Genomic DNA, 22,501 nt, shown 5'->3' with positions numbered 1-22,501 from the left:
GAAGATGGCTGGGAAGTTCTGAAAGCTCTGTATATATTAAGGTCTCACCTGTTTGGTGAGGAGATGAAAGCTGTTTGCAGGGAAAGGCAGGTGGCAAGCGTCATTTTGTTAGTTTCCTGCCTCCAGCTGTCTGAATTATTAACACTTTCCTTTCTAGCCAATCCCTTCTCCCACACACCCATACACTTCTACAGGTCTCTGAGTACACCAGCATTCAACACTTCCACTATCCACCTCCGTTTTTTCCATCAGCTCTCGCTGCTGGATGAAAGACACCCGACAGAGGCACAGCAGTCAGGGTATCAGGCAACCAGAAAGGTAAGGACTCTGAATTTCTAGCATGCACCAACGTGGGGTAAAATGCATTGCATATCTGTGAAGGATGTGGCTGACAAGGCAAAGATTTCAGATCCAGAGGATGAAATTAAATAATTCTGATTATTATCTCTAATGGGAGGTTATATTTATTATTGTACCCAGCAGGAGCTAATTAGTTAATTGCTGTTACCTGGTGCCATAATCCTCAAAAGGTAATGGAAAGGCATAACGAGTGTGTTTGTGTTTTTATTTAAGACAAAGTTATTGGTAATGTCTAGTCATGAATGTTGGCTGGGGGAAAACAAGTGTACCAACACAGATTTATTTAGTATTCATATACATGTGAATTATTTTCTGTGAGGCACGGGGGTCCTTTGGCTTCATGAGAAAATAGGTTGCTTTCCTATAAACGTTATCCTCTGATCCAATGAGGGTGGCATCAAGAGTCCAACATTTGCAGAACATTTATTATGGTGATGCTCATTTGCATTACAGAATACCTAGAGACGCTGACTTTCTTGGGAGCCCCATTGTGCTAGACACTGAACGGACCAGAGTTAGAGACTGTCCCTTGCAGTGTAAATATACCCACAGCACGCATCATTCTTTCTGCTTCTATTTGCAAAAAACGTCGGCAATCCAGAGCCAAGACAATAATTGTGCTTTTTATTTTAAAAGACAGCTCAAGCTGAAGAGGTGTTTAACAAGCATCGCAGTTTCAACTGCTCAAAATGGGGGCACTCCAGATTTTATTAGCTTTGGGCTGATCAGACTTTTCTTGTGGAAGAGAATGAAGATTGCAGAAGATCTACTTTAAAGCTGGGGAGAGAACAATTGAAACTGATTCTAAGAGTTAAAAAACAAAGCGTGCAAGTCAGTGGAAATCATATTTCTTTTACGGAGTTGGTAACATCATTTGATTATGAGGAAGACAGAGCCTGCTTGCATTTCTCTTCTTTTTAGCCTGTTGTTATGGAAATAGAAGAGCAGTATCCTTACCCGTTCTGCTTTTCCATAGATAATAACCAAATGGGATGTTTCCATTTCAAATTTCTCTAATTCCCATGTTCCTGGGCCTTGTATCCTCCAGTACATTTTTAGTGCCTTGTCCAGTGAAGTCTTAAATAGCTGAACTAATGAGGTTTCTGCTATTTCATTTGGGGGGCTATTCCACAGTGTAATGACCCCCAGATGGGGAGCTCTTCTGCGCAGTGACTGTCTTGTTTTGAATGCCTGTCTGGAAAGCACTTGTCACATTGTGGGCACTACCGTAAACAAATCGTAAACACCAACAAAAGCTGTCAGGAAGGTACAGAGATAGTGGAGCTGTTATTGAAAACAATACATCTCCACAACTAGGAAGAAAAAATTCTCAAATCCTTCCTCTGAACCACATCCACTACAAAAATTGTTAGCTACATTTAATCCTGCCAAAGACAGCTGGCTGAGACGTAGAAGATAACAGAATAACAGTGTTGCGTCCCGTCTGCTAGCAGTGCCAAACACGACAGATACCTCTCTGTGTGAAATGTTGATTCAGCAGCAGTGGGAATGAAAATAACTTAATTGTGCTAATCCTTCATTAACATCTATCTCTTTCTTTCCAAATATACCTTCTCTGCTATTCAGTTAGAAAATTCTAGTAGGTGAATCAATGCTCTTCATCAGATTGTTAGCGTGTCTGGAAACGTGAATTCACTGTAGCTTTTGTCAGGTGCTGAGCCCTGGACTCTAGAGGGCACATTCTCATTTGCACTAAGGCCCCTTTACACCATGCTGGGAGTGTAAAGGGCCCTTTAATGGGGTGTGTGTGAGGGCTGAAGCATCCACAGGAAAACCCATCAGTTGGGAATAATCTTCCATGGACTATTGTGTTTTTTAATGGGCTGTCACCTTGAATGATTCATCCACAATGTGCTGGCTAGACTGGATGTAAACCACCTTGTGGGTGTTACCCAGGAGCAAACACATTTGAAATATAGGTACATAATCAATATTCATAATTTCAGATACAAAAATGATACATGCATACAAATAGGGTAATCATATTCAGCAAACCATAACTTTTCCATTGACACCCTTCATAACATATTGTGTAGACACTCTACACAACATATTTTGTACAAGATTTGTTGCAATTATATAACACTAGTAAATATGGGGTTGCCAGGGTGTTGCTTTGGGGTACAGAGTTGGCACAGTGTGCAATAAAGATTACATTTACATGTCCAATAAAACCTCTTTCGGACCCTGAGAACAAAGCTCAGGACCTGGTAGGTAGTCAGAAGGCAGGAATGGAGAAGATGGAGAGAAAATATTTGTACTGAGTATCACTAAAGAGTTTGCAAAAGATCTGCTTAATTAGATGAAACTCTAAACAGCTTTGGGTTCTCCCACCCCTAACAAAACTAGGAGAAAGGAGGAAAAATAAAAACTGGTTTCCTGAGGTACAGAGAGATTTTGCAGGTTTAACTGCAGGTGGAAAGGTGGTGTTCAGATATTTTTTCATTTAATATTTAAATGTAACCATTATGTCTTTGCTAAGTGCTGAGTAACCTATTTCCTCTTCAAGCAGATAAAGCTGTATCTTGGCTGATAAGCTCTGTTGATGTTAGCAAGCAGAAGACCACAATGTACGTTCTTTCCAATAAGTAGGTAAGAGACCTCCAATAATTGTTTAGGTGGTGATGGTTCCAGTTTAGAGATCTCAGCATGACTTACTTAGAAAGCTCTGTTCCTGACCCTGGCCACTCCAATGACTCCAGATCTCAAAACTTGTGGATCCAAAGACAGTAAATGCAGCATGGTAGAAAGAGAGGTGACTGTTGGAGCTTGTCTGTGCTGCTCCCCAATTAGCTCAAGGGGTCATGGTTGAGTGACATAAGGTATTCCTTGCCTGGGATTAAAAACTGCCACAGCAGCATTCCCAGAACCTTGTAGTCAGGTGGGTGAGAAGCCATGATATTGGGAGTCACAGTTCCTTAAGTCAGCACTGACCCTCAGGTCTGCTGTGCTGAGTACCAGCTATGATCTGCAGGTTTGAGCTCTGACTACCAAGCTACTGGCCCTAGCTTGGAGCTCTTTCAAAGACCTAATACATGATCGTCTAAGACATTTTTTCTCAAACTAGAAGCCAGCTGTTTACAGGGTGGAGCTTTTCTCGTTTCCAGCTGGTGAACTGCATTAGTTAAGACATACCTACAAATATATGAAATGTAAAATGAAATGTTTTCCTGATGTTGTTTTCCATGTCAATAGTTGCTGCAGTTCCCAGATAAATGTTATGTAAGGAAAGGCATTCTGTGTGATGGTGACTGGGAAATGTTGTAACAAAGTTTTGAGAATTCCTGGTCTACCACACTTGCCTTGTGTGTTACAGTGCAGCTAACCCCATTGGGCCTGCTGATTCTTACACCAATGTTGTTGTTATGGTTGCCAAGCATCCAGTTTTTGACTGGAACGCCCAGTTGAAAAGGGACCCTAGCGGCTCCAGTCAGCACCACTGATCAGTGGTGCAGTGGGGCTAAGGCAGGCTCCCTGCCTGCTTTGGCTATGCCCGACTCCTGGAAGTGGCCAACATGTCCCTGTGGCTCCTAGGTGCAGGGGCAATCTGGGAAGCTCTGAGCACTGCTCCCCCGCCCCAAATGCCAGCTGCACAGCAACTGTTGGCTGAGAACCATGGCCAATGGGCGCTTTGGGAGCGGCGCCTGCAAGTGCAGGCAACACACACCATGCAGAGCCACCTGGCCACCTCTGCACCTAGGAGCTGGACATGCTGGCCGCCTCTGGGAGCTGCGCAGAGCCTGGGCAGGCAGGGAGCCTGCCTTAGCCCTGCTGTCTCACAACCGGGAGCCACCCGAGGTAAGCGCTGCCTGGCTGGAGTCCACACCTCAAACCCCCTCCTGCACCCAACTCCCTGCCCCAGGTCAGAACCCCCTCCTGGAGCCTGCACCCCCTCCCATACCCCAGCCCCCTACCCCAGCCCTGAACCACGTCCCACACCCAAACTCCCTCCTGGAGCCCGCACCCCCTCCTGTACCTCAAGCCTCTGCCCCAGCCCTGAGCCCCCTCCTGCACTCTGAACCCCTCATTTCTGGCCCCACCCCAGAGCCCACACTGCCAGCTAGAGCCCTCACCCCCTCTGGGACCCCAACCTCCCATCCCAGCCCAGTGAAAGTGAGTGAGGGTGGGGGAGAGCGAGCAATAGAGGGCGTGGGGATGGAGTGCGTGGGGGCAAGGCTTTGGATAAGGGGTCAGGCAAGAGCGTTCAGTTTTATGTGATTGGAAAGTTGGCAACCCTAATTATTATTGTAACTATTACAAATATCTGTGCAGGAAAAATCTTAGCCAGAAATGAATTGTGATGCACCAAAAAGTATAGCATAAGACAGAAATAACTGAAAATCACCATAAGTATAATCCAAAATGAACAATATCTCTCTCCCCCTCCCCCTACCTTCTCTTTCATTAAGTATAAATGCTTAAATGGAATCCTTTGAAAGACCACTGTGGATTGTCCATCTTAAGAAATATCTGATGTAGCCATTAGCATCTGCTCTTTTCACCTAGCTGTCAAAGAAGTTGTCCAGGGGTGCCTTTGCCAGCCAGCGCCATCTCCTGGCTGTGGGAAGTGTCACAGTGACTTTGCCTCAGTTTCCCCCCACCCCATGCCAACAGCTATTTGGCACTGTGCCGGGTAGCTTCCTTTTCTGACTCCAGCTCTCTGGCCAAGTCATGTATATTCTCTCCCCTTGTGGGACAGTAAAGAGTCTGATAGACCAGAAGCCCAAAGACCCTAGCAAAGGGTGGATAATTCTAAGGCCCTGCAGAGTCCTGACCCCTTTGCTTCAAGACATTTTACTATTACCTTCATGGGAGATGGTAGTGGAACCCAGATTCTTCCACACCTTTGGGTTCTAGCCCAGGGACCCTGCATTTCTCAGGTGGGACCAGCTCCTCACCACTGCTTGCTTTTTTCCTGGGCTGCTTCCTACCTCACCTCTCCTGGAGGCCTTTTCTAGACTCTCATTCTTTGATTCTCCCTCATTGGAAGTCCAACATGCTGGACAGCTTCCTGTCAGTCTGCTGCTGAAGGAGTTTTCTCTCCTAGTCCCTCAGTCTGTCAGATAATTGTTCCTCCCTCCCCCTGCCCCTCTAATCTGCAGCCTTCTTATCCCTCATCTGTTGCTGGTCCAGAAATTATCTGCAGATGAGCAGGTAGTCAGCCAACCTGATAATCCCTGCATGGGCCATGGTAGAACAGGGTCTATACACCCCGATGGAGGTGTAATAGTTTTATCCTAGTAAAAGCAATGGAAGTCATGTGGAAGCCTGTAACATTGAAATATGTGCTTTCCTCCCTATATTATGCTCAATATGCTACATATAGTTGTAACATTTACTTACATCTTCTATTCCTCTTGTACAGATACACTAGAGCACATGCAAGGAGGAGGAAGATGCGTGTCCACTACTTAATCTGGATTTGTATTCACTTCTCCTTCGGTGAGTCTGAATTTCATTACCCATGTCAGGAAATCTGCCTTTGCAAAGAAGGGGCCAAGTTTGTGAACTGCTCTGGAGTCAATGTAACTGACAACCTCATCTTCCCACCTGAGACTGAGCACTTGGATTTGTCCATTAGTAACCTGTATTCTGTTCCAAGCAAAGTTCTGAGATCCCTGTGGAAGTTACAAGTTCTGCTTCTGAGTGGGAACTACATCACCAAAGTTGGAGAGAGAGCATTTAGCTCTCTAGAGAGACTCCAGAAGCTTGATATCCATAGAAATGAGATTACAGTGCTTGGAAGCAGTTTTTCCACAGGGCTCAGTTCTCTGAGAGAGCTGAATTTGTCCTATAATAGGCTCCAGGAACTATATTACAGGAACTTCCAGCATTTTGAGAACCTTCAGAAGCTCAGCTTCCAAAATAACAACATCTCCTACATAGAAATGGGAGCCTTCCGGAGTCTGACCCGCTTGAGACAGCTTCATCTTCAAAATAATCACCTCTTGAACCTCCACAATGGGGTCTTCTCCATGCTGCAGCATTTAGAGGTTCTGAACTTGGAGGGCAACAGGATAAAGACGATTGCTCCTGTGGTCTTTACCTCCTTGAACCGCCTCACGGTACTTAACTTGGTGCACAATGAAATTGAACATATCCGATTCAAAACCTTCCTAACAATCCAGACCCCTGGGACACACATCTTGCTCTCCTACAACCTGTGGTTCTGCGACTGTGACCTTCAGAGAGTCTTTGCAAAGCTGCACAGTGTCAAGCGGCTGATCTTGGATGACTACGACAACATGACATGCATGGAGCCGCAAGTCCTGAGAAACCTGTCCCTGTCATCAGTGGACACCCAGCTTTGCATCGCAGAGACTGTGACGGTTCTCGTCATTACCTTCACAGTGTTCATTACTGTGGTGGCAGCTATTGTGATGGCTGAGAGGAACAGGAAGAAAAGGACAGGCAAGCACTGGAGTGAGGACAGTGACATCTCTTACGAATCACAAGACTGAGCTTGCTATCAGGGCCTTTCTCCAAAGCTTTTATTACTTGGACATGTAATAAGCAATCTAGGTCAGACTATGTGTGTGTGAGTCTATTCGAGGATGGTTATAAGAAAATATTGGTGGCTATAGCCTGAGCTCTGGCCTGCCAGATGGTGAAGAACCTCACCTGAAAGGAAGGCAAGAGTTTGAAACAACTTCCTCAGAAGGGACTTGTTGGACAGGTTGTTTTTGCCCCTGGAGACACACGCCTGCTGCTTGTTCCTTGTGATTGTAGCACAGACTCCATGACACCACAGTGTTTGTACTGAACCATTCCACTACAGTGAAAAGAACAAAACTTAACAGCCAATTATAGGGATAATCTCAAAGTTGAAAATCACATCCGATAGTTAAAGAAAGAAGCTCTTGCCTTGCTACTGAGTCATGTCACTGCAGATTATTAAAATAGAGTATCCTCTCCAGAGCCTTCTATATCTCATTACCTCTCGTCTTCCCTGCCTCACTCTACAGCCACAGTGTTCAAGAAGACTATGCCCTATGTGACTGTGATTTGCATTAACTACTGCAGGTGATTGCAATTGACCTCCCACAATTCTCTTGCAACTCCCCTATCCGCTGGACGTATGGCAAGAGGTGAGCATTTGGCAAGGTATCCAAAATCGAAACTCCAAAACCAAATGAAACCAGTGTCTGAATCATTCCACCCAGAGACTCTCTCTCCCTCATGGGATTCTGTGCGGCGAGTAGCCTGAGGCTATCAAGCAGATGACACAACATTCATCACCCTCGTTTGTAAGACCACTTGTGACAACAGTAATTCTTAGAGGGACTAGGTGGGGAAAGGAATATCTTTTATTGGACCAACTTCTGTTGGTGAAGGAGACAAGCTTTCAATCTATACAGAGCTCTTCTTCGGGTCTTTGACTCTCTAATATCCTGGGACTGACACAGCTGCAACAACACTGGGAAAAAAAATTCTTATCACAACCAAATGGACCTGAATCTCACTTATTTCTTGGACTGTAAAGGGTTCCTGTTTCTAGATATATTTGCATAAAAAAAATTGAGATATTTCAAAGAATGCCAGACTTCCATTTCACCTTGCCCTACCCCCCCCACATTCCCCTCCTTCCCTCCTCTGCCTATTCATGTATGTCTTCCCCTATTTTGTTACTGATACCACCACCCTAGCAGGCTATGCCTATGTAAGATTGTCTGATGTTGTATTGTCTGGTCTTGCAACTTCAATGAGTTGTAAAATTGAATAGATGTGCAATTCTCTTGGCGGTCCTGTGAAGCATGCAGTATTTGGGAATTTACACAAGCTGTAAATTGTATAAATTTGTACTTTTCATTGTCTGTTTCTCTAAGAAAATTCATCATCATAAAAAATCCTACCAGGGTGAATTTGAAAATCTCGTTGGTTGTTTTCACCAGTTCTGCTGTTTCCCTGTTGCATTTGACTCAGCCTCGAGAGTGAAAGTGGACTGATGTGCTTCTCTGTTTCATTTTCTGGTCCAGGTTCTTATCTGGGGCTGAGAACTAGGGCAGATTTGTGGGAGGACACAAAGGCCACCTTGGAACCTCCCAATCTTGGAATCACTCTGCAGCAGGGCATATTAGAGCAGTCTTCAGGCAGCTCTGTTGTTCACTGGCTATGCACAGCCTCCAGGCCTTGTTCTGGTAGCACAGGGTCACCAGGATACAAAGACACCCCAATTATAACCCCTTTCCTCCAACCATGCCCTTACGCTACCTGTAGGGAGGGGATGGTGTCAAAGCCACTACACAAGCTCTCTGCAGTGGAGACCCTCTGTCTAGGCACCACGTATGCAAACTTTGGGGCAGCTTTGGGCCACAAGAACCTTGCAAACTTGCCTTAAAACAAGACAGGATTTGGTAACTTTCTTTAGTTAGTCTCACTTTCTAGTAACCGTATACCAGCCCAATGCTGCTCTGTTTCAGTTTCCAACATTGCAGGAGAATAGTTGGTTACAAATGCTGCTGCTTATTTTTAATTATTTATTTATTCAGGAAGTGTTGTGTATTTGGTTGTCATGGTTTTTGTTGCCTTAAGCGGAAGATGCTGTAGCTTTTCTTATACACAGTCTCGGAGACCAGCGAGACGGCTGCACCGGTGTTCAGTTCCATGCGTATAGGTTTGCCATCCACAACGGGGTTACCCAGTATTCATGTGAGCCCACCGCCAAAGACAAAACATGCAGTGGCACTTCCTCTTGCGATGAGGTATCACCTTGATCATCCTGGGTCTGCTCTAGGGTATGCAGGGCTCCTCTTTTGTCAGCCAGACCACAGCCTCTTTTTATTTGTTTACAGCAGTTTCTGGCAAGGGGTGGGGGGGGGGGGTGGGGGGGGCATGGGGCATCGGCGCCGTTTTGCCACAGTGTCGACACACCAGGTCCTTACACCAGCATTCTGATGCCTGGTGACCTGGCTTACCACAGCGGTAACATTCTTGACCCTGCACAGTTTTGTGGGTAGGTTCTTGTGACACTTTTTGCACCCTAGGGGATGCACTGATGTATTGCGCCTCCCTTGTAGCCAGTTCCACGGAGACAGCAATATCAACAGCCTTCTGTAATGTAAGCTGAGCCTCTGTCAGTAGGCGCTTCTGTATAGCTTCTCTGTAGAGGCCACACCTAACCTGTCACACAGGGCATCATTTAACATCTCTTTAAATTCACTGTGTTCTGCTAGCTTTTTTAAAATTGCTACAAATAGTACAACTTTTTCATCTTCTTTTTGGTCTCTTTTGTGGAACCGATATCTTTCAGCAATTACCAGTGGTTTTGGGGAAAAATGGGACCCCAGGATTTCCATGATGTCACTGTAAGATTTAGTCTCAGGCTTAACAGGGTGTAGTAAGCTGCGTAGCAGGGAGTAGGTTTTAGCCCCTACAACACTTACGAATATTGGCACCTTCTTCGCTTCTGTAATGTCATTTGCAACAACAAAAAGCTCAAAACGCTCAGTATACACAGGCCACTGCACTATATTCTCTTCAAAAGGTTCCAGTGGCCCGGTCAGAGTAGCCATGATTTCAGTTTCACTTTCACATTCAGTGCAAACAAGCAGTTTTTTGTTTGTTGTTTGTTCTTTACCTTCACTTCTACTTCCTTCTGTTACTGGAGCAGCACCGGAATCCCATCCTCATCGCCACTTGTTATGTCCTTGGGGGCAGCTGGTTTAAGAAGAAATCACTTGAGGCCAGACAGCAGACAGCTAACAAAACTACCATTTATTTACAGACACAGAGCTCGCCTAACCGGCTGAAGCTGGCTGGAGGCAAAAGCTTGTATGTCATGTCAGGGTGTGAGGAATGCACCCCAGTGGGCACCCCTACACCCATGGGACTGGCCTGAAAACCCGTGGCAACGTATTCACATTGACTTTGCTGGCCCCCTTGAAGGAAGCATGTTCTTGGTGGCAGCAGATGCCCATTCTAAATGGCCAGAAGTCTCTATAATGCAGTCCACTACTGCAGAGAGTACTATCCAAAAACTACGGGGACTCTTTAGTCATTTCAGTCTGCCAGAACAACTTGTGAGCGACAACGGACCGCAGTTCGTCTCTCAAGAGTTTCAAAATTTTATGAAGGCAAATGGGATACACCACATCACGTCACCACCATATCATCCATCCACCAACGGATTAGCTGAAAGACTTGTGCAGACAATGAAACATGCTTTGAAATCAGCAAGGGGACAACACTCCATTCAAAAGCATCTGGATACCTTCTTACTTTCCTACAGAAACACACCTCATGCTATGACCCAGGAATCCCCGGCCTTTCTAACGATGGGATGACAGCTGCGCACTTGCTTTGATCTGCTGAAACCTTCTGAACCCCGACAAATTGTGCAACATCAGCAGCAATATCAGGTCATCAGACGGGCACCCAGAGCAAAAGACCGAACCTTTAGCCCGGGACAGCCAGTTTTGGCTCGGAATTATACTTCCAGAGCTAAATGGGTCCCTGCTACGATCATCACTCAGACAGGACCTGTTTCCTACACAGTACGGACTGCAGAGAATCTTACCTGGCGGCGTAGATCAGCTGTTGCCAGGTCATGCCAGTCCTGAGGGCACATCTGCAGTTGAGTGGTCTGACTTCACCTCTTCAGGTGAGACACCAAATCACGAATCAGCTGTTCCTGACTGTTCTCCATTACTGCCGGCGGCTGAGATACCCCTTTGCCCAGCACGAGCTGATACCACCTCCTCACCTGTTCGTGCTGTGGACCCTGAGCCCATGGTACTTTCAGGTGCAACAACACCAGAAGTTTGCTGTAATCCGCCTAGAGACAGAAGGCCTCCTCATCTGCTGGATCTTTAGCTAGGGCGAACCCACGGTTATGGAGCAAAATAATCCCCAGGGTTTAGCTGGGAATGGAGGCAGTCTACCTCTTTCTCTAGTCTAGTGTGTGTTTTATTTGGGGGATGTTCTTATTGGGGGGGAGGAATATGTTGTGTATTTGGTTGTCATGGTTTTTGTTCCTGTGGCAACTGAGTTAGATTATTAGGGGATAGCCCAGCCAGCTTCGGCCAGTTAGGTGAGCTCTGTGTCTGTAAATAAATGGTAGTTTTGTTAGCTGTCTGCTCTCTGGCCTCAAGTGATTTATTCCTGAACTGGCTGCCCCCAAGGATATAACAGGAAGTTTCAACGGGTTTATTACCAGAGAAAACTGTCCAGTCTCTACTTTGTATCTCTGATCTCCATTCTTAGAGAGCAGAAATCCCTCCACTCTGAGACGGATGCTGCAGACCATTGAGCATGCTCAGTAAGAATTTAGGATTTCTTTTTAAAAAGTGCGCTGGCAAATAGCCAAGTGGGTGTGGCTGAGCAGAACCCCAGCTCTGAGGTGAAGGACATCAGTGAGCATGTGCAAGATTGGCAATTATTGACCATGCGCAGTAAGGGGTGACAGAAAGGTCAGTCCGCTAAGCCTCTAACTGGTCAGAACTACTCAGACCTGTCAATCAGAATTCTGAGGTAATGGTCAAGACTGAGCATCTGCAAGTGAGGTAATTAGCTAGGAACAGGAATCTGTATAAAGAAAGAGCTACAGTGTACCATAAATGGCCAGCTGCCAGCAGCATTTTTGGAGTCCAGAAGCTGCATCTGAGAGGTGGAGAGCTGTGCAGGGAGAGCCGGCAACCCAGGAGGAGAAGCCAAAGAAAAATGGTTGCAGAGTGAGAAAAGAAAGCTGAAACGGAGCAGAACTGACTGACCAGCCGCTGAACAGCAGCGGCAGTAATTTGATTTTTAAAAGAAAGCAGCAAAAAAGTTATAGATTAAGCTTAATATTATTTTAGTTATAGTGTTAGTATAAGTATAGTTTAGGATAGTTTTCTGTAGTATTTAATATGTATGTGCATGAAGTGTGTGTGTGTTTTAATTGTTTTTTATCTATGTAAACTTTAAAGCAATTTAAGATCTGCTGTCAGCCATTTGTTGCAAACTGGCCACTTGCAACAAATTGCTGTACTTAATATAATTTGTACTTCATGCTGTTGTAGTATACGTGTTCTTTAACATGCAGTAAGGGATTTGTGGTCTCGGAAATTTTGTGCCTTATTTAGGATTTTTAGGATACACTATACTAGCAATTATTAGTTACTTTAATAAAAAGATACCTTGTTCTGGAAAGATTATTGCCTGTGTCAATTACTTTATAAGAAGGTTATATCCGTGTCCTTTAGCGTTTCCTTAGCAACCCCAGGAACTTTTACCTCAGGAAGAACAGAGTAAGGGGGCAGTAGGCAGGTTAGTGTAGCCATGCCCTAAACCTCACTTTTCAGAGTAACAGGTTTACAGTTCCAGAGATAAGAGAATCATTACAAGGGTGAGCAATTTGTTTAGAGAACCATTCTGCACTAATCTTATCATCAGATCTCTGTGTTAGCATTTTCAGAGTGTACTTCTTTTCACTACACACGACATTTGTTTGTGGTGATTTTGTTAATGGAGTGAAAGTTCTGATTACACATATTTAACAAACCAGGAACATCTATCAAATGTTAATACTCACACAATTGGACTGGTATGCTGCATTTTTTTATTTTATTTATACTTTTTTGTATATGATGGTATCATCTCTGCAGACAACCTTCCTAACAAAAATGTTTGTATATGACTGGGATGGGGTATCCAAATCCCACACTGGAGAAGAAGGGTTAAGGAGCTGCTGTGGCACACCTGGCCCCACCCCACTGCAAAGCCTGAACAGGCTGAAGGAGGATTTTCAAAAGGAGGAGGCAGAGCAGCTCCATGGCAAGCAGACAGGGGAGGTGAGCTGACTTGCGTGCTGAGCTACTGGGAAGGAGCACTACAGGGGCTCTTGTTGCCTGAAGTGTGGTGCTACTGACCTGACCAAGCCTGCAAAGGAAGGGCCAGTGACATTTGTAAGGTCAGAAACTTTTTATGTGTTCAGTTATTTATTTTACCCCTTGGGAAGAGAGAACACTGGTAGGAAGTGATCCAAGGAAGCAGCTGCATAGTACACCAAGGTGCAGCACTCAGCTGCCTACCATTGGGCCCTGGATGGGAATGTGGTGAAAAGGTTTGGCCCTGGGCTTCCCTACCAACCCCTAAAGAGGGGACAACAACAGAAATCTATCCCCTGGCAGGACCACTCAGAAGGTAGGAAGAGTCCCGATGCCAAGATGTGGACCCAAAGAGGATGCTGTCAAGCCCTTGCTGACTAAAGCCCTTGCCATGCATGACCTGGCCAGAGGCCTAGCCACTAAAAGGATATCTCCATAACAGGGTGGAGATATAGTGAGAAAGGGTAACTCCCTAGTGGAATACAACTTGCCACACCCCTCCCTGACCACTAGGTGACACTGGCAGGGAGTGTTCCCCTTCACAATGACGCTCTGGGAAAAGGATCTAGAGAGACAAATTACATAGGGTGATCAGATAGCAAGTGTGAAAAATTGGGACATGGGCTGGGGGGTAATAGGAGCCTATATAAGAAAAAGACACAAAAATCAGGACAGTCCCTACAAAATCGGGACATCTGGTTGCCCTAAAATTACACCAGAGGAAAGGGGGTTGATCTGGAAAAGAGGACTAGCAACCTCAGTCTATAGCACAATAAAATAAAATTTCTTTAAGATACTATAACTATATCGAGGGTACTGGCCAGGTTAAAACCAGTCACATTAAAAAAAAATTCAGAGATTGAAGTGTTAGAGAAATTGGGGTAAAGGAGGAGATTTTTATGCAGATATGGTGGATGTGTCCAGACATCAGAGGGTATTTGAACTGTAATTCAGAACCAAGTATCACAAATTGCTGGGTATTTATTACCAATGATTCTTTGGTAATCCTCCTGGGGCTTCCTAGCTAAAATGGTCACATAGAAGGAAATGAAGAATTAGTCTCTCATCTGCTAGTCAGCATCTCATTGGAAAAAGATAAATAGTCCAACTCTAAAGGAATGGCTCAAAAATATGGGAGGTTGTTTTGGAAAAATTACCACCCATTATGTACCCAGAAAAATAGAGAGTACAGGTAGACACTTAGATATTTGATTACCATTTATTCTATAAATACCTGTTCCTGATTTTATTGTTTTTAAATTCCTGAAAACATTCCTCTTCATATTAGGCCTTGTAACTAACCCACTTTCTTAACAAAATATAAAATTAGTGCCTGAATTGCTCGATGGTGACACTTCTTGTCTTTTTCAGAATTATTTCATTTAAGGTATCCTACACTCTTTCAGACTCAACCCAAACTTGTTTTCAGGCCAATCCCTATGGGCTTTACAAAGCTGATATATTTTTATAAGTGTTTCATACTGCAAACGAAGTGTGGGTAGCATAGCCAAGTGAATGAGCCTTTGCAGAATTGCACTTTGTGTGTGTGTGCTGTAACAAAAGTGACTGCTCGAGATATAGCAGTTATAGACTTGGGGCTAAATTTTTAGCTCGTGCAAATTAGCACAGCACGGTTTACAGCAGTGCCTCAGGATCCTAGTCTCAAACCCTGCTCTACAGGGTGCTTGAGAAGCAGTGTTGACCATTGCGCCACACTGACAGAATTCACAGACTTGGGTGAGCCAGCTTCCAGGGTTCCAAAACCTGATTCCTGAGTGGCCACACAGTCTTGTCCCTCATTGGCTAGTGACCATGTATAAACTTCCTGCTTCTTCTCTGGCTTTGTCTGAGCACCAAGCTGCTGCTGGCTAGGTGTTGCTTGGAGTCAGCTTTGGTGTCTCCCCTGACCCTGGCAGTGGCTTGCTGTGCCTTCCCTTGGGCTCAAAGATCTTCTGGCTGTCAGACCTCTTGCATGAACTCTGACCATGGATCTGGACTGCTGTGTGACTCACCTGACCCCTGGGTGTTACACAATGACTTCAGTGGAGGTAACTCACTGATACTAGCTGTGGATCTGACCCCTGAACTCTCAGGACATGTCTTCCCAGCAGAGTTAACCTGAATGACCTACTCTGGAGTTACTCCTCTTGACTTAGCCTAGCACAAGTGAGACCAGCCACCCTGTAAAATAAAATGTGAGCTGCTGTGTCCATTCTGGCACTACAGTCTTTCTTGTATGGCATAAGATTTGTGGGGGCTCATCCCCTGGTTCTTAGCCCTGCAGCAAGCTGAGCATCTGTATGAATTCTTTCTTGTCTGTTTTCTCTGGGCATGGGAGGAGGGGAATTGTGGGAAGGCAGAGAAGGACTCAGCTGATGCTAGCGTGCATCCACAGTACAGATGTCAGCAGCTTATCAACTGCTGTCCCTCAACTTTTAACCTATACCCCCTCAGCCAATTCAAACTAAATTTGTGTGTGTGTGTGGATGGGACTCAAGGGCAGCCCTTGTGTTATAACTCAAAGCAGCAAAGAATCCTGTGGCACCTTATAGACTAACAGAGGTTTTGGAGCATGAGCTTTTGTGGGTGAATACCCACTTCGTCAGATGCATGTAGTGGAAATTTCCAGGAGCAGGCAAGCTAGAGATAATGAGGTAGTTCAATCAGGGAGGATGAGGCCCTGTTCTAGCAGTTGAGGTGTGAAAACCAAGGGAGAAGAAACTGGTTTTGTAATTGGCAAGCCATTCACAGTCTTTGTTTAATCCTGAGCTGATGGTATCAAATTTGCAGATGAACTGAAGCTCAGCAGTTTCTCTTTGAAGTCTGGTCCTGAAGTTTTTTTGCTGCAAGATGGCCACCTTAAGGTCTGCTATAGTGTGGCCAGGGAGGTTGAAGTGTTCTGAAGTATGGGTTTTTGTATATTACCATTCCTAATATCTGATCTGTATCCGTTTATCCTTTTCCATAGCGACTGTCCAGTTTGGCCGATGTACATAGCAGAGGGGCATTGCTGGCATACAATGGCGTATATTACATTGGTGGATATGCAGGTGAATGAACCGGTGATGGTGTGGCTGATCTGGTTAGGTCCTGTGATGGTGTTGCTGGTGTAGATATGTGGGCAGAGTTGGCATTGAGGTTTGTTGCATGGATTGGTTCCTGAGCTAGAGTTCCTATGGTGTGGTGTGCAGTTACTGGTGAGAATATGTTTCAGGTTTGCAGGTTGCCTGTGGGCGAGGACTGGCCTGCCACCCAAGGCCTGTGAAAGTGTGGGATCATTGTCCAGGATGGGTTGTAGATCCCTGATGATGCATTGGAGAGGTTTTAGCTGAGGACTGTATGTGATGGCCAGTGGAGTCCTGTTGGTTTCTTTCTTGGGTTTGTCTTGCAGTAGGAGGCTTCTGGGTACATGTCTGGCTCTGTTGATCTGTTTCCTTATTTCCTCGTGCGGGTATTGTAGTTTTGAGAATGCTTGGTGGAGATTTTGTAGGTGTTGGTCTCTGTCTGAGGGGTTAGAGCAGATGCAGTTTGTACCTCAGTGCTTGGCTGTAGACAATGGATCATGTGGATGTGCCCGGGATGGAATCTGGAGGCATGAAGGTAGACATAGCGGTCGGTAGGTTTTCGGTATAGGGTGGTGGTAATGTGACCACCACCTATTTGCACCGTGGTGTCTAGGAAGTGGGACCTCCTGTGTAGATTGGTCCAGGGCTGAGGTTGATGGTGGGGTGGAAAGCTGTTGAAATCGTGGTGGAAGTTTTTCCAGAGTCTCCTTCCCATGGATCCAGATGATGAAGATGTCATCAATGTAGCGTAGGTAGAGAAAGGGGCGTGAGTGGAGTAGAGCTGAGGAAGCATTGTTCCAGGTCGGCCATAAAAATATTGGCATATTGTGGGGCCTGCGGGTGCCCATAGCGGTGCCACTGATCTGGAGATATATATTGTCATCAAATTTGAAATAGTTGTGTGTGAGGATAAAGGCACAGAGCTCAGCAGCCAGTTGTGCTGTGGCATCATCAGGGATAGGTGTTCCTGACAGCTTGTATTCCATCTGTGTGTGGGTGTTTGTGTAGAGAGCCTCTACATCCATGGTGGCTAGGATGGGGTTTTCTGGAAGGTCACCAATGCATTGTAGTTTTCCTCCTCAGGAAAATCAGTGGTGTCACAGAGATAGCTGGGAGTGCTAATGGCATAGCGTATGAGTAAGAGTCCACATATCCATACAGTCCTTCAGTGAGAGTGCCAATGCCCGAGATGACGGAGCATCCAGGATTTCCAGGTTTGTGGATCTTGGGTAGTAGATAGAATAACCCCTGGTCTGGGCTCTAAGGGTATGCGTATTTGTTCCGGTGTTAGTGTAGGAGTGTCCTGAGTAGATGTTGAAGTTTCTTAGTGTATTCCTCAGTGGGATCTGAGGGAAGTGGCCTGTAGAATTTGGTGTTGGGAGTTTGTCTGGCGGCCTCCTTTTGGTAGTCAAACCTGTTCATGATGATAAAGGTCTCCTTTATCAGCCTCTTTATGATAATGTCTGGGTGGTTTCTGAGGCTGTGGATAGCATTGCGTTCTGCACCACTTAGGTTATGAGGCAAGCGATGTTGTTTTTCCACAATTTGCTGCCTGTGCACGTTGGCGGAAGCATCAATGTAGAGGTCCAGACTGTCATTTCGACCTTCAGGAGGAGTCCATGTGGAGTAGTTCTTCCTGTGCTGTTGGTGGGAGGGTACCTGTGTATCAGTGCACTGTTCAGTGTTGTCCTGAAAGTATTCTTTGAGTCGGAGATGGTGAAAGTAGGCTTCCAGATCACCGCAGAATTGTATCATGTTGTTGGGGGTGGCAGGGCAGAAAGAGAGTCCCCGAGATAGGACAGACTTTTCTTCTGGGCTGAGTGTGTAGTTGGATAGATTGATGATGTTGCTGGGTGGGCTGGGGGTACCATGGTTGTGGCCCCATGAGGCAGGTAGGAGTTTAGACAGCTTACAGTCCTTTTTCCTTTGTAGAGAGGTGAAGTGAGTAATGTAGATCTCCTGTCTTATTTTAGTGAAGTCCATTTGTATGGAAGTTTGGTTATTGAGAGTCTCCAGGTTGGAGAGCTCTTTTTTGATGTTATCCTGTTTGCTGTATAGGATGCTGATCAGGTGGTTCCTCAGTTTCTTTGATAGAGTATGGCATAATCTCTCACTGTGGTCTGTGTAGTATGTAGATAACAGTGGATTTTTTACCTTTAGTCCATTTGGTATGATGTCCATCCGTTTGCATTTGGAAAGGAAGATATCTGTCTGTATTTGTGCAAGTTTCTTCATGAGGTTGATGGATTTAACTCAAGTTAACTCTGCAGTGAAGACAAGCCCTAAATCCAGGTAATTGCATTTTCTAGGGGATTCTTTTCTCAAAACCATGAAACTGTTAGATCACATCCTGCATGTTATGCCACAGTTTCCCCCCACCCTATTTTTCTCCTTTGTTTCCCCAGACATCAAATCCAGTGGGTGCTGAGGCTTAAAGCTTAAATGTTTGCTAGTGCTTGAGACTCATGGATAGACAGCATTCTACATATGCAAAATGATATTAATATGATTCATAGTGACAGACTAAGGTTTGTCTACCAAGGGAAACTGACCACCATAATTATTTTGGAATAACTATAACAAACTGGTTGCTGTGTGTGTGTAATGATTGTGCATAAGGAGTCCAGATATGGCTGATGCTGCATAACTAGGTTTCCCCAAAGCGTTGCATCTTAGGATGTCCATACACAAATGCAAGCAAAAACAGGGAATGAACAAGAAGCATTAGAACATCAGCTAAATTATGACTTAATTGTCAGAGAAACTTGGTGGACCAATCTGATGACTGTAATAGTAGTTCAGAAGTGTATAGTTCATTCAGGAAGGACACACAGAGCAAAAAGGAAGAAGTATGGTATTATACTTCAAGACTAGATATATATGTTCTGAGATCTAGAAGAAGATGAGGGGTAAACCACTTGAAAGTCTCTGAGTGAAGATGAAACGGGGGGGAAAAACAGGGTTGATGTCATGGTAGAGTCTAGTACAGACAACTAAATCAGAAAGAGGAGGCGGATGAGGCATATCTAGAACGAACAATAAAAATACCCAAAACACAAGACCTGGTAGAAAGGAGGGAATTTACTATCCTGATATCTGTTGGAAAAGTAATATGGCAAAACACAAAATTTCCACTATGTCCTTGGAGTGCACTGGGGACTATTTTTTGTTTTAGAAAGTCCCCCTGGCTAACCAGGCAGTCAGCCATTTTACACCAGATTCTGACCACCAGGGAGGAGTTGGTCGTGAGTCTAAAGCTGAAAAGGGATTTGAGTGAGAGTGATCATGAAATGATAGATATGAGGATTCAAAGGGAAAAAAAAGAGTGACAGCAGCAGAATAAGGACAACGGACTTCAAAAATGCAGATTTTGACAAACTCAGAGCTGGTAGGGCATGTCCCAGGGAAGAAAATCTTAAGGCATAAAGGAGGTCAGGAGAGCTGGCAGTTTCTCAAGGAGACAATACTAAAGGCACAACTCCAAACTATCCCAAGGCAAAGGGAAAATTGAAAGAATAGTAAGAGTTCAATATGGCTCCATCAGAAGCTCTTTAATAACCTGAAAATACAAAGAGTGGAAACATGGACAACTTGCTAAGAAGGAGTACAATAGCACAAACATATAGGGACAAAATGAAAAAAGCTAAGGCACAAAATGTGTTACACCTAACGAGGAATATAAAAGGCAATAAGCAGAGGTTCTTTACATAAGAATGCAAAAAAAGAAGACTGAGATTGATGTTTGGTTTAGAATGTGCAGTAAAATAAAAAGAAGAGAATAGTGAGACTACAAGGTTTGAAAGAAAGGTACACGGTAGTTCCCTGAAGGTATATTTTCAATCATATAATGAGAACAAGCAACTAGATTCCTGCATCTTGCAATAATATCTTCCAGAATAACTTTCAGTCAAAAAAACCCTCAAAGATGACTAAAAATGAGTTTGCTTTAATTACACTAGTTTGCAGCAACTATATTTTACATGATTGAATCTCTCTCTAATGGTTGCAATTTTCCCCTAAAACTGAATAATATTGTATTGCTTTATTTGACATGAGAATGATAAGTGCATGTTACCAAACTAAAGATAATTTTAAATGTTTTTTGGAAGATACAGTTTACAAACAGTTTATCTTTTTGTGTTTGTAACTATCACTGATAAGTAAAATTAACCCTGAAACATTAACAGGAAAAAATTGGTCCTGGCAAACACTGTCTTAGAAATTTAACTTCAATCCATAGTAAAATAATGTAAAAAATGAAAGAAAATTCACCAAACACTAAAAGGTAATGAGAACTATGAACAATAACTAGCATAGGTTTCTAAAGAAACAAATCTTGCCAGGCAAGCTTATTTTCTATTGTAATACACTTACAAATTGGAAGTGGCGCTAAGAAATGTCATAAATCTATCTAAGGCCTTTTATTTCTCTCCCATTATCATACTATTTAAGCATCTCTGCACATTTAAGCATCTGGGTGCACAAATAAGCTTCCTTGCCCCAGGCGACAAAATGTCCAGTTACTGCTCTGATGTCACCACCCTGTCCAAGTGTAGCAGGGTGGAACTAACTGAAAGGGGTGTCTGGCCCAAGGTCTTCTGGCTCTGAAAAGGGCAGGCTGCCCTGTTACAGGGATCGTATAAGTCCATAGCTCACCTTTGAGCAAGTCACTGTTCTCACCTTGTTATCTATTCACCTCGCATTATTGGCTGTGTGTTCTGGGATTCCATTAATTTTAATGTATATGGTACTATGAGTAAAGTTGTGTAGACGCTTGGACACCCCCATCCTACTTGAATATATTGCATCTCAACTTATTATTCCACTCATTGTAGCTTTAGACATTCTATCTATTCAAGTCATTCTAAGGTCATTGCAACGAAACCCCCCTGCGTTCTTCAGCACTGGTACTGGAGGATAAATATGGATGTAGTCATAACAGAAAATCCAGCACTTGTAAATAAGACCCCCTTTCTGCTTTTAGCATAGAGAGCTTTATGTAATACCTTAAGACATTGTAATTTAAATGTTGATTTGATTCACGCTTAGCTTTTAGCCATAGAATTTTTAATCAGTGCAACCTAAGCTGAACCTCATTTCCCTTAGTTTAAATGAGCCACAGCTGTGTTGCTATGGCATAGATTATCAGTGACTACACATTGATTCTTATAAAACTCCTTTCTTCCTTCCTTCCCTTCATATTTTAATCATTTAAATGCAAGTACAACAAACAGATGTACTCCGAAATAGACGTCAGGCATTTAAGCACATTTTCTATATTGTGTACACCATGGGCTGCTTTTCTTCATATTGCTTATTTTGGGGATGGAGAGTCTTTTACTTTATTGGAAGTGTTGCATACAGCCAAGAATATTACTAACTGGCCCTCTGGAAGATTCTCCCAGCATGCTCTTGGCCTACTAAACCCCTGGCATTTCAATCCAGGACCCTCACTATGTTCTGTCAATGCAATTCAATCGCAAGCTGAAGTGGCTGCTGCTCTTCCAGTGACCCATTTCCACAGAACTCTCCCAATGCATTGCTGTCCTGATTTTCAGTGCTCCCTATTAGTCCAGCCCTTTGTTTCCAGAAAGTGCTTTCAAAAGACTACAGACCCGATCTATATCACTTCATGTTACTCCGCTTCTATGTCACTACACTGCTCTTCCAATGTATTTCAGTCTTGTCCCCTGCATTTTCTGTTACTCCTGTTCAGGGATTGTGTCAAACTACCTAATGAATCTATGAATAAAGAACAAAATATGACACCTGCAGCAACGCTGGTATCTATCTCCTCATGGAGTTACACTTTTGGCCCCTCCAAGTCTTATCAGATCTGCTAGGCATAGCTAATGAATGCACCTTACTTATAAGGAGTTTTAATTCTTTTTTGAGCTCTTTGTTAGGGTGAGAATAGGGCTACCTTAGCTAATTCCTTTGATTCTGGCTGAAACCTCTTTCCAAAGCAACTGTGACACTTGTTCCCATTGACTTCAGTGGGGTTTGGATTGACCCCCAACAGAGCTTATCTGTATGTTCATAGACAAGGGGGACTCTACTTGGATTCATTTGAGGATTCCTTCTCTCTGAGATGCTGAAGATGATAAATCTTATGGGAAAATAGAGCTGTGAGAATAACTGATTTTTCAAATAAAATGTTTTTGTCAAATCAAACTGAATTTTTTGGAGAACCAAAATATTTTTAAAAACAGTTTGGTTGAACAAAATACTTCATTGCATTTTTGAGCTTTT

At 44.1% G+C, this 22,501-nt stretch overlaps 1 protein-coding gene across 1 annotated transcript; it reads left to right on the top strand.

Moving 5' to 3' along the window:
• The first annotated feature begins 265 nt into the window (after positions 1–265).
• On the top strand, positions 266–7,709 carry LOC115659898 (leucine-rich repeat-containing protein 70-like). Its single transcript, XM_030580650.1, has 3 exons — positions 266–318; positions 2,891–2,973; positions 5,747–7,709. The coding sequence occupies exons 2-3, from the start codon at positions 2,927–2,929 to the stop codon at positions 6,840–6,842; spliced, it is 1,143 nt and encodes a 380-aa protein (XP_030436510.1). The 5' UTR covers positions 266–318; positions 2,891–2,926; the 3' UTR covers positions 6,843–7,709.
• Positions 7,710–22,501: the final 14,792 nt, after the last annotated feature.

Source organism: Gopherus evgoodei, chromosome 11 (assembly GCF_007399415.2).
Source record: "Gopherus evgoodei ecotype Sinaloan lineage chromosome 11, rGopEvg1_v1.p, whole genome shotgun sequence".
Classification (NCBI taxonomy): Eukaryota; Metazoa; Chordata; order Testudines; family Testudinidae; genus Gopherus; species Gopherus evgoodei.
This window is presented reverse-complemented; position numbering and strand designations above follow the sequence as displayed.